The 14,600-nt window shown below is 36.2% G+C and overlaps 1 protein-coding gene and 1 non-coding gene across 6 annotated transcripts in view; both read right to left on the reverse strand.

Moving 5' to 3' along the window:
- Positions 1 to 14,600, reverse strand: part of LOC126970133 (membrane-associated guanylate kinase, WW and PDZ domain-containing protein 2) — a 39,049-nt gene that overhangs the window by 19,525 nt on the left and 4,924 nt on the right. For all 5 annotated transcript variants that reach the window (XM_050815869.1, XM_050815868.1, XM_050815867.1 and 2 more), the window contains exons 3-10: positions 13,843 to 13,949; positions 7,544 to 7,643; positions 6,743 to 6,874; positions 5,471 to 5,585; positions 4,811 to 4,995; positions 3,498 to 3,619; positions 2,218 to 2,319; positions 658 to 769 (exon numbers count right to left, since the gene is read on the reverse strand). In XM_050815869.1, the coding sequence (XP_050671826.1) occupies positions 658 to 769; positions 2,218 to 2,319; positions 3,498 to 3,619; positions 4,811 to 4,995; positions 5,471 to 5,585; positions 6,743 to 6,874; positions 7,544 to 7,643; positions 13,843 to 13,949 (975 nt within the window). The remainder of the gene's footprint in view (positions 1 to 657; positions 770 to 2,217; positions 2,320 to 3,497; positions 3,620 to 4,810; positions 4,996 to 5,470; positions 5,586 to 6,742; positions 6,875 to 7,543; positions 7,644 to 13,842; positions 13,950 to 14,600) is intronic.
- On the reverse strand, positions 12,415 to 12,532 carry LOC126970383 (U5 spliceosomal RNA). The gene has a single exon (XR_007730633.1). It is a non-coding gene; the product is annotated as a U5 spliceosomal RNA (small nuclear RNA).

Below are 14,600 nucleotides of genomic sequence, written 5' to 3' on the forward strand. Positions count from 1 at the left end.
CGTTTTCATTATGTTATGTATAACAAACTACATACATAAACGATACTATATATATTATTATTTGAATCTAGTCACATAGAAAAGCGAAAGCAAACCGAATACGTGGCGAACCGAAAGGCGAGTGTCACGTGTGAGCGAGATAGTTGTATTAGCTGGTTTGTTTTATGCACGACATCAAACAGAGAGCGAAGCACAGCGGTTGTGATTATCTACAAAGTATGTCAAAGACGCGAGTGGCGTCCAGCAACGCTTCGGTTTTGGTTGGCCGTGCCTATTTTGCAGTTTGACGTCTCCATTTCGGGTCGTATTTTCCATGCTTTCAGTTCGGTTCGGTTTGCATTTATGTTTGACAATAGCTTTATACATAGATTTACTTGATAATGTTTTGTTTCAGCAACATCCTCTGTATACTCTCCGCGTTAGCAAATGAATGTATGTGTACTGACAATATCTTTACAGAGAGAGATGGCGAGAAATTGAGAGGTGCATTACATCTGGCTCTATCGAAACTTCTTGACTGTAACAAGTGTGTATCGAGAGTCAAGAGTCTGTGTCAAGAGGGTATCGACCGAGAAGAAGATGTAATGTAAATTGTCAAATACTTGGTACCATTTGAACCATGTTCGGGTGATGTACGTAATATATATATGAACTTACAGTTACTTGGCGGTAGTCTCGTGGCAGAGCGACTCCTCGGCGCGCGAGTCACTGTGTTCTTTCTGTACACGCGCAGCGTCGTCGCTGACATAGCTGGACAATCCTTCAGTACCTATTTAAACAATAATAATATTTATAGGTGCAATACTATTATTAATAAATTCTATATTATTAACCTGAGAGTTGGAAAAGACATACCAAGATTTACGATCCATGAGTCACTCGAACTGTTGGCTCAGTTCAGTCCGTTCATAAATTTTGGTAACAAATTTAATTTGTATAATTAATTCCAGGGTCGTCACTTTAAAATAACACATTGTTTAGATTTGAAAGAGCGACATCTTAAGTTAATTTCCTAATATGCAATTATTGGGGTTGAGCAGGTTATCAACTGTAGATCCCGTAGATGGGGCCACAACCTAAGAGTTGAACAAGGCATACCAAGGTTTACGATCCATGCGTCACTCGAACAGTTGGCTCAGTTAGTAACAACGCTCGCACGGTACCCGAACGAGCGGATTCGAGTCCCGCATCGTACATAAATTTTCTTTACAAAATTTAATTTGTATAAATAAATTCTACGATTATTGACTATATACATTAGTGGTTAGAACTAACTGTATTTGCTACGTTCGTCTGGCTGGAGCAGTACTGTTACCACACCGTTGACCTCTACTATATACCACTGGACTGGCGGCTGTCAAAGTGCTTTTGTGCCTGTTTGAGAGTCTGCGGTACTAAAACTAGTGATGACAACCTCAGCAACATCGATAGATTGTGGGAAACTATTTACAAAATAAAAACGTTGATTCTTGAAGTAGAATTAACACGGAAAACTAACGAAATTAATTCAAAGTGCAAAAATACTTCAGAATATTATACGTTCCTTCGCAGCCATTTGTATTATACGTCAAAACTAGTTCTCTGGACGCTCGCGAGTGGCGCTTCAAATAGACACAAAAATGTTTTCATTATTATAGCTACGCTTGACCGACGTAAGCGCTGGCCGTCGGTCAAGGACTAAATGCAGCCTTAGATACTATATTGGTAAAACAGATCACAAAAATCCACAGTAACCAATAACAATTGTAGTCGATATGTTGTGATTAGTAATTACCTGACAAATTACAATATACAAACGATTTGAGTTTTCTTTAGTGTTAATTCCGCCAATATTTGTCTTCAAACAATTCGAGACTCAAACTCGAGCCTCGTGCCAGATTTTGGCGAGACAACACGTCCTGAGGATGCCTAGTGTAGAGGCGAAACACGTGTTGAATTGTTTAAAGACAAATGTTGGCGGTATTAACACTAAATAAAACTCAAATCATTTGTATAATTATGGATTTCCGCAAAGTAACGCCTACCTCAATATATTTTTTTAATTACAATATTATGTAGTGATAATTACCTTAATAATGGGGATTCACTACCACGCGCCCGCTAACCTCAGTCGGTTGACTGAATGGTTTGCATTGCTTATATATAATATTGTAGTCTACTGGGTTATAATGTCAAAATGCCATCACCGGTAGTTGTAACAATATAAAGCTTCAACACCTGTACTACTCGTTGGTGCGGCGCGTGTCTGACATCAGTGTCGCCAATTTGAAGCAGGAGATCACCTTCACGCAGCCCTGCACACCTGCTGCGGTCCAACACCTAAAAATTTAAATCAGTGGATAAAAAAAAATTAAAAAAAAAATTAGTAATGATTGACGATGTTATTAGAAATAGAAATAGAAACACACTTTATTAGCAATAAAAAACACTCACACAAAAAACAATAATTTACAATATGAATTAAAATATTAAAATACTAAATTAAATAACGTAACAAATATTATAAATAATTAATAATAAATAAATAAAAATAACAGTGTGAGCGTGATTCCCTGCTAAAAGGAGCTGACTCAGTATATTGTTGTGTCAGTGCAGAAGACACCAACACAACACTGGTTATCAGCAGCCCCTCGTGACATTTGAAGTAGAAAGTTCCTTTAGTCTTCCCATTGCAAATTAATTTGCGTAAGTATCAAAAAAATAAGTAAATAATTGTAATAATAATAAATATTAAATCGTACTATAAACTATATGTAACTGTATATAATATAATAAAGGTGGCATTAGGTACTATAAATGAGATATAAATATATTGATGAAAATTAAATAATGATAAAAATACAGAATTGTGTTAATTTATAAGATACATTGCACATCAAGGATAATTATTATATAATGATTCTAAAATAGTTTTTTTATATTTAAATCTAAAATTTTGGACATTTTTTAATAGTCTTAAAGGTGGCGTTAAATTATTCCAGCACTTAGTAGCACTGTATCGGAAACTACCCCTGAACGCTGTTGAATGATGCCGGGGCACCGCTAATATCTGCGAGGCAGATCTGGTCTTTATATTATTAGCACTGCGTTGCCCTAGCCATTCAAGTTTATTATACAAGTAAAGGGGTATTTTAGTGTGTATGATACCGAAAAGCAACGTTGCTAAATGCAGACACCTATTATATTACAAAAACATGGGTTAGACTCTTGTTTTGTTAAAGAGTGTCTAACTATTTAAACAACTCAAGCGATCCATGTAATGGCATATAAATGTTATGACTAAATATTTCGAGTCAAAAATATTATTATTGTTTTTATTATTGCGATTATATTATACATGTTATTATTGCGACTTTAAGCAGAAGGTTATGTCTGCATTCCTGCGGGCAGGCGCCAGGAGGAGCACCGGATGTGTTAATATCGCCGTTCCCGAGAACTCTAGCTCGGTAGGCAGGGTCACTAACCAGTCGGTTATATGGGTCGTCATTAAAAAGTACCTTTTTAACTTTCTGTCCGTGCACGCTGTCCGCTATGGTGAACCCGAAGCCCGCGGCACCGCGTCTCAGTCGAACGCTCAACTCCTTACCGGCGCCTTCACCAACGCCAGACGTCCGGTCGTCTGTATGTCATGGTTAGATATTAGTGAAAGACACATAATATTTACAAGCTAGACAGGCAGACAGTACTTGCACACACAGGTAAAACGGCCTTAACCTAAACTATGCTCTCGCGTCCCGAGCGCCCGCAGACGCCACCAGCTTAGCTGTTTTGGAGCCAAATCCGGCGCGGTCACTTGAGATAGCCACTTGTGTTTACATTAGCCGAGGTATTATTATACGGTTTCTTATTTATTACTTTATAAACAAGCTTGGTTATTGTAAACAAAAAACGTGATTTGTGATAGATTCATGCTGTGATATCGCCGCTCTTTCAGAGTTGTACGAGAAATTGTGACTATTTTGCTGAACGTGTGAAAATAAAAATATTTCAATTTAATTCTTTGTATTATTGTTACTATAGTGGACACGTTATAATATATTCTTATGATTTCTTTCAAAAAAATATATTTATTAATTCGCAATGAATGAGCACGAATTCAATGACGAGTGTTCTCTCAGAATGTCTCATAAATTCGTGCTGCTTTTTTAGATATTTGTCAGATATCTAAGGCGGTAAGGCTCAGTTTTCATTAATAGATGTTTAGTTATAAAATTGGAAATAGATTTAGGCACTGTAGTCACATAAATCCAATGGCACTCTAAGTCAAGATTTAAAATAGCCCTGCGTAAAATTTGTTAAATATGTAAAATGATAATTTCTTGTCTGAAATAATACCAAGGTCTCTGATGTTATCCACTTCGTCTAACGAAAGATTATTTAAAGAATATGAAGTATTATGTGGTATTCGTTTCTTTGTACTATAAAAACTGTTTAAACCATTTTGAAGGGAAATCGAGTCTTATGTCTCTGAATAGCTTTAAAAATCTTTAAGTCGTGGGCAAATAACGCAAAATTGGAAGATTTTATGTGGTCACACAAGTCTTTAATATATACTAAAAAAAATATAGGACCTAGATGGAATCCCTGAGGGACGCCAGATGGAGCCATGAATGGATCTGATATATTGATAGCCGCATAACCGCAAACTTGTAGTTGTCTGTACGACAGAAACGACGAGAGCCAGGATAGCAAAGTTCCTGGAATGCCAGCGTTATGTACTTTACTTATTGAAATTGAGTGGTTGACCAGATCGAAAGCTTTGTATGAATGTGATTTCAATTTTGAACAAGTCCCCGTAAGGTTAACGTACCCGTAGCCACAGTGAGCAGATGATCAGCGGAGGGGCACCGCGGAGGTAGCTGGTTGGCTTCTGCTGCGGGCACTATTTCATCCAGGTCGAAGGAGCGCGACATGAGGCGCCGCTGTGCTGGAGTGACTGAGGCACTATCAGGCTCATCTCGGCTCTCGTTATCGTTGGGGGAATCTAAGTTAAACCTGAAAATCAAATATAATATATTGTATACTCTGTTTATCAGGAAAGGATTGCAAACCAATATTTTTTATATGATAATAAGGGACGAGATGAGCAGGAAGTTCAGCTGATGGCAATTAATACGCCCTGCCCATTACAATGAAGTGCTGCACAGGATTCTTGAAAAAATTTCTGAACTGCACCACAATTACGCTCGCCACCTAGAGACATAAGATGTTAAGTCTCATTTGCCCAGTAATTTCACAAGCTACGGCGCCTTCAGACCGAAACACAATAATGCTTACACGTTACTGCTTCACGGCAGAAAAAGGCGCCGTTGTGGTACCCATAATGAAGCCGGCATCCTTTACAAAGAAGTCTCCCACTGGTCTTCCCTTGGGCCTGGGACTTCCCTATTCTTTTTATGTCCCAGGGAAGCACAGCATATCACTCATTTTAATTTATTATATCTGTAATTGGTCTGGTGTGTCGGCATACCTGGTCCGGAGTGCTCTGGTCAACTGCTGCATCGCGACTGCATCACTTGCGTCTACCGCCAACGTGCTCAAAACTCTAGTGTTTGGGTCTTCAGAGTCAAATGGAAGCTGATAACCTGGAAAAAGAGTCATTATTTTAATACGTCGTAAGTAAGATTTTTATTTACCTCGACGTTGTATTAATTAATAATACCAAAGTCATCGACATACCCCAAATGATTCCGAATCTGAAGTGGCAGTGGACAGGGCACATTGTACGACGGACAGATAAGAAAAGTCCTCGAATGGCGACCGTGTACCGGAAGACGCAGTGTTGGTAAGCCCCGCACAAGATGGACTACGGAATATGTTGGATGAGGGCAGCGCAGGATGGGATTTGGGGAAGGTCATCATTGTCCAGCAGTGGACGTCTTCCGGCTGATGATGATAAAGATGATACCAAACTTTGGGAATGGTCCAACCACACTCTGTGGCACATTTTTTCGAATGGCAAGCTTACTTGAGAGTTGAACAAAGCATACAAGATTTTAAAACGATACGTCACTCGAGCCGGTCCGGCATCGTTCATAAAATTTTGTTTTCAAATTTTATTTGTGTATTAATCCTAGAAGTGAGTTAAAAACATAACAAATTATTCGAATTATTTATATGTTGTAGCTACGTAAAACTTTTGAAGTGTGTTGAAAGCGACCGACGACTCCATTACATTACTGTGACTTAATAATAAAACCTCGAAAAGGATATGTGTAATTGCGGAAAATTAAGGGAAATGAAAGGAAAATTTCTGACATAATAAAAGCGTTCCAATTCGAATTCCATAAAATAAAAAGTTTTTAATTTGTAGCAATATTTATAAACCAATGACGTTCTATACACATATATGGACATTTTATTCGCAGTCTGATTGCGGAACGGCACAAGTGTGCTTAAAGACAATTTAAGCACTTTTCTATTGTATTCTATATATTGTGGCTTTTGTGAAAAGATCACCACGACTGAGCCAATGTCAGGTTGAGGTAGGCTACCAAGTAATGAGTAAAGGTACGGTGTTAAGGAGCATTCCAATCAAACCTGAAGTGAATATGTTTTACATTGCTGCTAATTGACCAAGAATATTTTAAGCAACTTAAGTAAATGCGGCATTGTATAGATATAGCAGTCGAAGCTTATAATGGTTTAGTTTGTGGTTTTTTCATATTTCGGCTTTGATTTTATACGACAAGATTTGTCTATATGTATAGAACGTCATTGATGGCTGCAGTGTTAGGAGTACCTCTGACGAGGTGTAGAGTGACGTCAGTGCCGGCAGCTATCCCCTGGAATATCTGCGCCACCTGCGCATGCGTGAGACCCCGCACGCCGCGCACTCCTACCCCCACCACTACGTCGCCGGGACGCAGAGCACCTGGAACATGAAACAGTATTTATTATTTATTTATTTTTATGAAAATAAGGGACGAGACAAGCAGGACGTTTAGTTGATGGTAATTGATACGCCATGCGCATTCCAATGCAGTGCGACTCAGGATTCTTGAAAAACACAAAAATTCTGAGCGGCACTACAAATGTGCTCGTCACCTTGAGACAAGATGTCAAGTCTCATTTGCCGAGTAACTACACTAGTTACGGCGCCCTTCAGACCGAAACACAATAATGTTTACACATTACGGCAGAAATAGGCGCCGTTGTGGTATCCATAATCTAGCCGGCATCTTGTGCAAAGGAGCCTTCCACTCCAGTAGCAGTAGAATTAATTGTTTGTGCAGTATTGAAGCCGCTGTCCCACCGAGAAGCTACGCACGTGTGTTAAGCTTCGCTTTACAAGAAAATGTATGTGATTGTGTCCACTGCAGCCCACGTACACGCCAAGCATCAATTGACGTCATTGATACAATATGTGTGGCATGCACGAATAGACGTTGACATAAATAAATAGGCTCTGTAATGCATGAGTTTTTTGTGCTTAGAATATCATAAAAAATTTAACAAGAAAATATTATTTAATAAGCAACACAGTTCTTTACATTCTCCTTTGCAGCTTTAACACAAAATATTATCAAATAAAAACACTAACCATCGATCCATGCTGGGCTGTGAGGAACTATGCTACGGATTTGCAAGTAACCCTCCGTTTCTGGTGATCCTTCCGCGCCGATGAGTGTGAAACCGAGCCCCTGAAACAATATGTATCAAATTATACATCATTGATGTATGGTATGTGATGCCTTTAGGAGCGGATAACTTTTCAGTATAGGATATATCCATTTATCATTTTACTTAATAAAGATATTTACTCGTATGATCTTATTGGTAAGAGTTCTAACCACTCCTCTAGCAATCGATAAAAGATTGTAGCGAACCTTTCAAGACAGTTATTTACGGTCTTTTATAAAGGCACCTATGTCATAATGACATCAATGTCAAGGTTACATCTTGTTTAGCTGCACATGGAAGAAAGTACCTTCTTTCCTAGGAAACCGCATATTGGTTGTAGGATCCTGACGTTTATAAGTGGCCGCACGTTAGTGGCTAGCGCTTAACGAAACTAGCTGTGCATGGGTACTGTCGCGCAAGCTTTAGACATATAAACTTTAACTAATTAATAGAAAAATAATATTAATGAGATTATTTTAATGTAATGTAGTAGTAGTACTTCTGTAAATAGTAAATTACGTGCCAGACGTCAAAAAAATTCTCAACATAAGAATGTGTGTGTGTGTGTGTGCGTGTGTGTATTTAAAAGATATTTAGTTTGTATGTCGATATATTGGCGAATTGTGTTGGCGATATTAAGTTACCACTATTCATACAAATAAATCATTTCATTTCAGACCAACTCAAATGTAACAATAAACAACAAAAAAAAATGACAGCAAATAACAATACAATTCAGAACGTGACTGTACACTGGAAGTGTCCGGGGTGCCGTATCGGTACGGGGGACGGAATACGACTGGCGAGCCAATCGGCACTACGCAAGCTCGCCCTTCATCCCTCTAGCCCTCCTAGATACCTTACTTTTGACTTCTGGGCAATATGTATAGTCATTGTAATGCTCTTTGTGTATAAAAGAGACAAAAATATATTTGATCGTGAATGCCGATTCTGGAATACTACTTTAGTTTAAAGCTTCGTTCAAAATCAGGCGAAGCGAATAATACAAATATTTTGGAGGCTATTCGCAGAAAACTTCCCTAGGATAACGTTGGAAATATTTTTAATGGGAAAAACCGTTGAACTCGCTACACTGTAACTGTTATCGACACCCCCGTATATAAATATGTAGATATTTTGTGTATGTCTTCGAACTCAAGGACTTAGCTGTTTTGTGGTTTTGAGCACTTGGAGCTCAAAAGTCTGCTAAAAATATTCAAACGGCAATAATTTTTAAATGAATAAACCGATTTTCACGCCGTTTCTGGCATTCTACGCACTTCTTATGATGAGCTCGAATGATCCATCTCGGAATTTCGAAGTAATTAGGAAAAATCCCTTTTTTCGGTTTTGTTACGTCAACGATAACTCACGGACGAATCAACCGATTTGACCGGCTTAGTAATAATGGTATCGATCGGTAAATCTTAAAGTTATTCCAAAAAAAAAACACACAAAAACGGATCTTTCGAATCGGTCCGAATTGTATTCAATATCTCAGTTTGGTCAAGCTCTTTCGAATGCCGCCAACCGCGATGAAATCGGTTGAGCCGTTCAAAAGTTATAAGGCGTTTACACACATCCGTACATACAGACGTACGGAAACCATCGCGGCAATAGTCACGGAAGTTTCCTAGGATAAGGTAAAACGTCGAATTCTGATGACAAATCGAATTTCGAAAAACGGGGTAAAACCAATAATTTCCCGAATTTTTGAAAATTTTCATTTTTCTTAGCGGTAAGTTAAGAACCATTGATCTGCAACACTGTAACCGTTACACATACCTCTGTGTATAAATATGTAATAATATATAAATATGATGCACATGTTTAATTTATATACTGTTAGGTTTACTGATTGTAAAATAAAAAAGGCATAACTGTATGGTCGTGAACCGTTCAGTAGGTACTGCCCTCGGCCCTGCATATGCAAATTGCAAGTCAATCGATTGAACGGGTCGTACGTACGAGCTGAATCTTTTGAGCAATAATTGTAACTGACAGAGACGTATTTATCGTCTTTTTTTTTATATTAACTGGCTCCGCCGACTGAATGTCGACGATTCGGCCAACGTCAAGGTGGAGAGATTTTTTATTTTAATTTAGCTGATTGAAGTATATAAAGAGCTGATTTAAATGGAAATGATCGGTTGATATAGCTGTGTTTTTTTTTGTGTACTGAAGACTGGGCAACAAGAGTTAGTACGGTTAGTAATAAACACCCATAATATAAACTACCTTGTTAGTATTTAATCTAAGTTTAAGGGAGAAATGTGTGCATGTAAATATGTGCCTATTAGAAGCGTAGAAAGTATGAAGGATAGAAATTACAATTTAATATTATTGCGGGAAATAAATTTGTAAAGAATCTTTATGAAAGGAGAATGGCAAAAAGTAAGAAGAAAAGGGATGTTGATGGGGCGAGGGATATCCTTCGATAGAAGGTCATATAAACGTTGTAACAGTTATTAAAATATCACCGGTTGTCACTGTGACAAGATATCAAAAATAACAGTGACAAGTATTAGGAGTATTTTGTAACAACTAGTATTTTAGTAACGACTGATTTTGAGTAACAACTGTTACTGAACAAGTATTTGATAACAACTGTTATTAGAGTAACAACTGTTACTGAACAAGTATTTAATAACAATTAGTATTTTAGTAACGACTGATATTTAAGTACTTAATTGTGTGAATTGTAGGTCTGTTATATTATTTTTGATTCAATAGGTAATAAAATAGTTATGGTTCTCTCAAAACCTTGTTTACTTATATTGTTTAGACTGAATATTTTTCTTTAAGACATATTCGTAAATAATAGATACATCAATTTCAAACATTTATCTGACATAGTAAAATATTAGAGTAAATTTCAAATGAAAAACCTTTTTTTAAATCCATTATGATGTATCTACCTAATACTTTTGTTTCTGATATAATTTTTCGTATTCGTATTTATTCACAGTGATTTTGTGCATACCAGCAGCAAAAAACGGCTCAACGCTTCGTAAGATAAACCTATATTGGTAATTTGATAGTATTGTTTACCTAAACAGAACTTTTGAAATTCGAAGTTACCACAAGAGAAAGTACTACGTAATACGTATAGATGGCGCTAGCCGCTAACAAGGAACACGAAACAATGAAAATATACGCTCCAGTACAGTAGCTAGTATATTATCACAGATAGTCCTATTAATATTATAAATGTGAAAGTTTGAATGTCTGGATGTATGTTTGAACTTCTTTAACGCAAACACTACTGAATGGATTTTGATGAAACTTTGCAATAACATAGCTTACACACCAGAATAACATATAGGCTATAATTTATAAAAATATTGTGTGAATTATCTATACATTGAAATAAAATTGGAGTGTCTGTTTGTTATATTGAAATAACCGTTTTTTACTAAATGTATATCATGAATACATATATACGTACCGTATATGCACAATAATAACAACAATAACATTTTTGTCTGTCTGTCTGTTTGTTCCGTCTAATCCGTCGACTTTTATTGGCAGGTAGCTGATGTAATAAAGAGTAACTTAGGCTACGTTTATTTTAGGAGTAAATTAGGCAGCTGACAGATGTTGAAACGGCTAGACTTGTATATTTCAGCTACTTTCATAGTGTCATGTCTTACAGAATTATATTGTGGGGTAGGGCTGCAGATATTGAAAACATATTTGTGCTGCAGAAAAGAGCAATTCGAGCAGTCTATAAAATGCGTTCAAGGGATTCATTGAGAGAAAAGTTTTGTGAAATAAATATTATGATAGTACACTGCCAGTACATATACGAGAACCTCCTATACGCCCATAAAAATATTAGCCAATTTAAAAAGAATAGTGATGTACACAGTGTCAATACTCGAAACAAACTTAAACTCGCAATTCCATCTACTAGGCTCCGTAAAATTGCTAAATCTTTGAAAGTGGATTGTGTTGTATTTTATAATAAACTCCCAAATGAAATTAAAATGTTACCTATTAAAAAATTTAAATGTATCGTAAAAAATAAATTAACATCTAAGGCCTATTATAGCGTGAAAGATTATTTGAATGATAAAGATAGTTGGAATTCTAAATTTTGTTAATGAATATTGTTATACTCATTTGAATGCTATTGTAACTTTTGTACTTCATCCTGACTTGCACTAAATAACTTATAAAGTTTTACAGTGAATAAAGATTTTCTGACTTTGACTTTAGAAAAATAAAGCAATGTCCAAGAAACGGTCTAACTCTAAAAATAATTTTAATGGCAAAACAACGTTTGCCGAGTCAGCTAGTGTTAAAATAACAGCTAGTATTTTGTAACAGGTATTTACTATTTGTCCCTGTTACTTTTGAGTCACAGTCACCGTCATACCTAGTATTGCATTTTGCCTAGTAGGCTAGTACGTCTCAACTCTAATAACTGTCAATTGGTAATTGTTAGAATACGAATCTTCAAACTTAAACGTTAGATACATCTAATATATAAAATTCTCATGTCGCGTTTGTAGTTAAACTCCTTCGAAACGGCTTGACCGATTTTCATGAAATTTTGAGTGCATATTGGGTAAGTCTGAGAATCGGACATCTATTTTTCATCCCCTTAAATATTAAGCAATTTTTTTATTTATTTTTTTAAATTTGTTTGATTATGAGTCAGCATTAAAAAATACATACAACTTCAAATTTTCACCCATCTACGATCAACAGTTACTTTTGTATCGCGATTTTAATATCGGCAATACAACGATTAGTATTAAGTAAATAGAATTTTGAATATTAAAAAGTCTCACCGAAGTAAGACTAACAAAAAATATATTTAGACTCATTTTAGTGTTCCCCTCCACAGAAATCTTTAGTAAAAGGCGAAAGATTTATACGTTTTGAAGGGAAACCAGAGTACCGCAACCATGTGAGATTGGCAGTATAACATTCGGGACAATAAATTTCAATACCGCGTTTCTATACTGTTACTTATCGTAGGAGCGACATCTAGTGAAGGAAGACGTAACTCCATCACAAATTATACTCATTGATTTTGACGACCCATATAGCCCAGTGGTTAATGACCCTGCCTACTGAGCCAGAGGTCCCAGGTTCGAATCCCGGTAGGTGCGAACATTTATATGATGAATATGGATGTTTGTTTCCGAGTCATAAATGTTTCTTAGTATTTTTAATATGCTTTTATTAGCTGAAACTGTATGTCAGTTTGTAACGGAATCTATCGAATCGAGCCTTTTTTTAACTAAATTTTCCATTTATGTGGGATTTTCTATAAACGCGTATTTTTCTGGTTTTTTTTTAAACTATTGGTTTTGTATGTTTAAGTAAGTACAGTGAAACCTGGTTAAGTGAGACATCAAGGGACCTGCAAAGTCGTTTCACTTATAGAGGTATTCCACTTACCCAGTGTCTCAGATATACAGGTATAAATAAATATCTGTCTCATTTACAGAGGGTTCCATTAATAGAGGTGAGAATACAGGTTATTTCAGTTATACAGGTGCGATCATTAAATAAAATAACGTGTTATGTATGTAAATGAGTTTTAATAAAAATTATGGAGGTTTCTCACTTATCCAGGTCCCACTTAACAAAGTTTCACTGTATATACTGTTTTAAATATATCTTGTACCCATAGTACAGACTATGCCTAGTTTGGGGCAAGATAATTTGTGTAAGTGTGTCAATATTATTATTATTGTTTAAGAGAATGGCTGTTGAATTTCTAATTGAGTTGTTCTTCTTATCACGAGATCTACTTTTTCCGAACATATGGTAGATTCAATAAGAAATAATATTCATTCATATAATTCAGAAATATTCAATGTGATTTTATTTAAATTCCCAAAGTTTAAGCCTATTTGAATAAAGTTTATTTGACTTTCATTTTAACTTTGAAAAAAGGGAATTTCTCAATTTGTTCTAACTTCCCCATGGTATCAAACTATGGGGAAGTTATTGAACTATAGTGTATGTAGATACATGTGTATGTGGCATTATATGAAATAGAAAAAACCCTTGATTTTGCGACACCTGTGTATATAATTTTGTATGTATACTATTGTGTATGTATGTACATAATACATGTGCATATGGGCTTTTTTTTGTGTGTTAAAAGTGCCACTGTTTTTCTTATTTTTTATGGGAATAATTGAGGGTACTGGGTGCAACTAGTTCAACATATAAACTGTTCTTGTAAGTATATACCTGTGTTCCTTTAGTAAGAGTCACTGTAAATCGTTCCCCACGCAGTTCGCCCGTCGGTGCGTTCCCGTTGCATTGGTCGTTATTGTTTTCCGCCGCCATTTTTTCCGCTGCAAAGGATGTTTTTATTTACAAATTTGATAGGCCCAATAAAAGTTTTTTTTTATTAACTTTATCAAGTGATCACCGTTGCATTATATGCTCTCACCGCCTGAGAAATCACTGGTCGCCTTCAAGATACTGTTTCATCAACTTGGATAAGTTCATTAAGTTACAACACTTTGGAATATGTATATAGATTTATTATTTAAGACTGAAAGGCCAAATGTATAAACTGAAGTTCAAAATGCATGTACTCCTTAAAGACCGGCAATGCTCCTGTGATTCCTATGGTGTTGCAATTAGTTAACATCAGGTGACCCGTATGCTTGTTTGGCCTCTTTTTCCATAAAAAAATCGCAACTGTGATTACCCCTATTTTTTTTTCCAAAATTTAAGTATGAAGTGTTAAAGGACGGTTTGCTGAGCAGTACATCTGTCTTGGTATAAGAGTGATAAAAGGCTTTTACTCTAGAGGTAATTGAAATGATTGACAAAGTAATAGATCTCCGTTATCAATCCATAGTATTTAAAAAACGTTATAAAGCCCATATTGAACTGAGTAACTGACGCACATGTTGCACAGTCAATAGAGCGTGAATAGCAATACAGAACACTACACAACTTTGTGTTCATATACCTACTGCTACCTTCCTCCTTGA

Source organism: Leptidea sinapis, chromosome 20 (assembly GCF_905404315.1).
Source record: "Leptidea sinapis chromosome 20, ilLepSina1.1, whole genome shotgun sequence".
Taxonomy (NCBI): Eukaryota; Metazoa; Arthropoda; class Insecta; order Lepidoptera; family Pieridae; genus Leptidea; species Leptidea sinapis.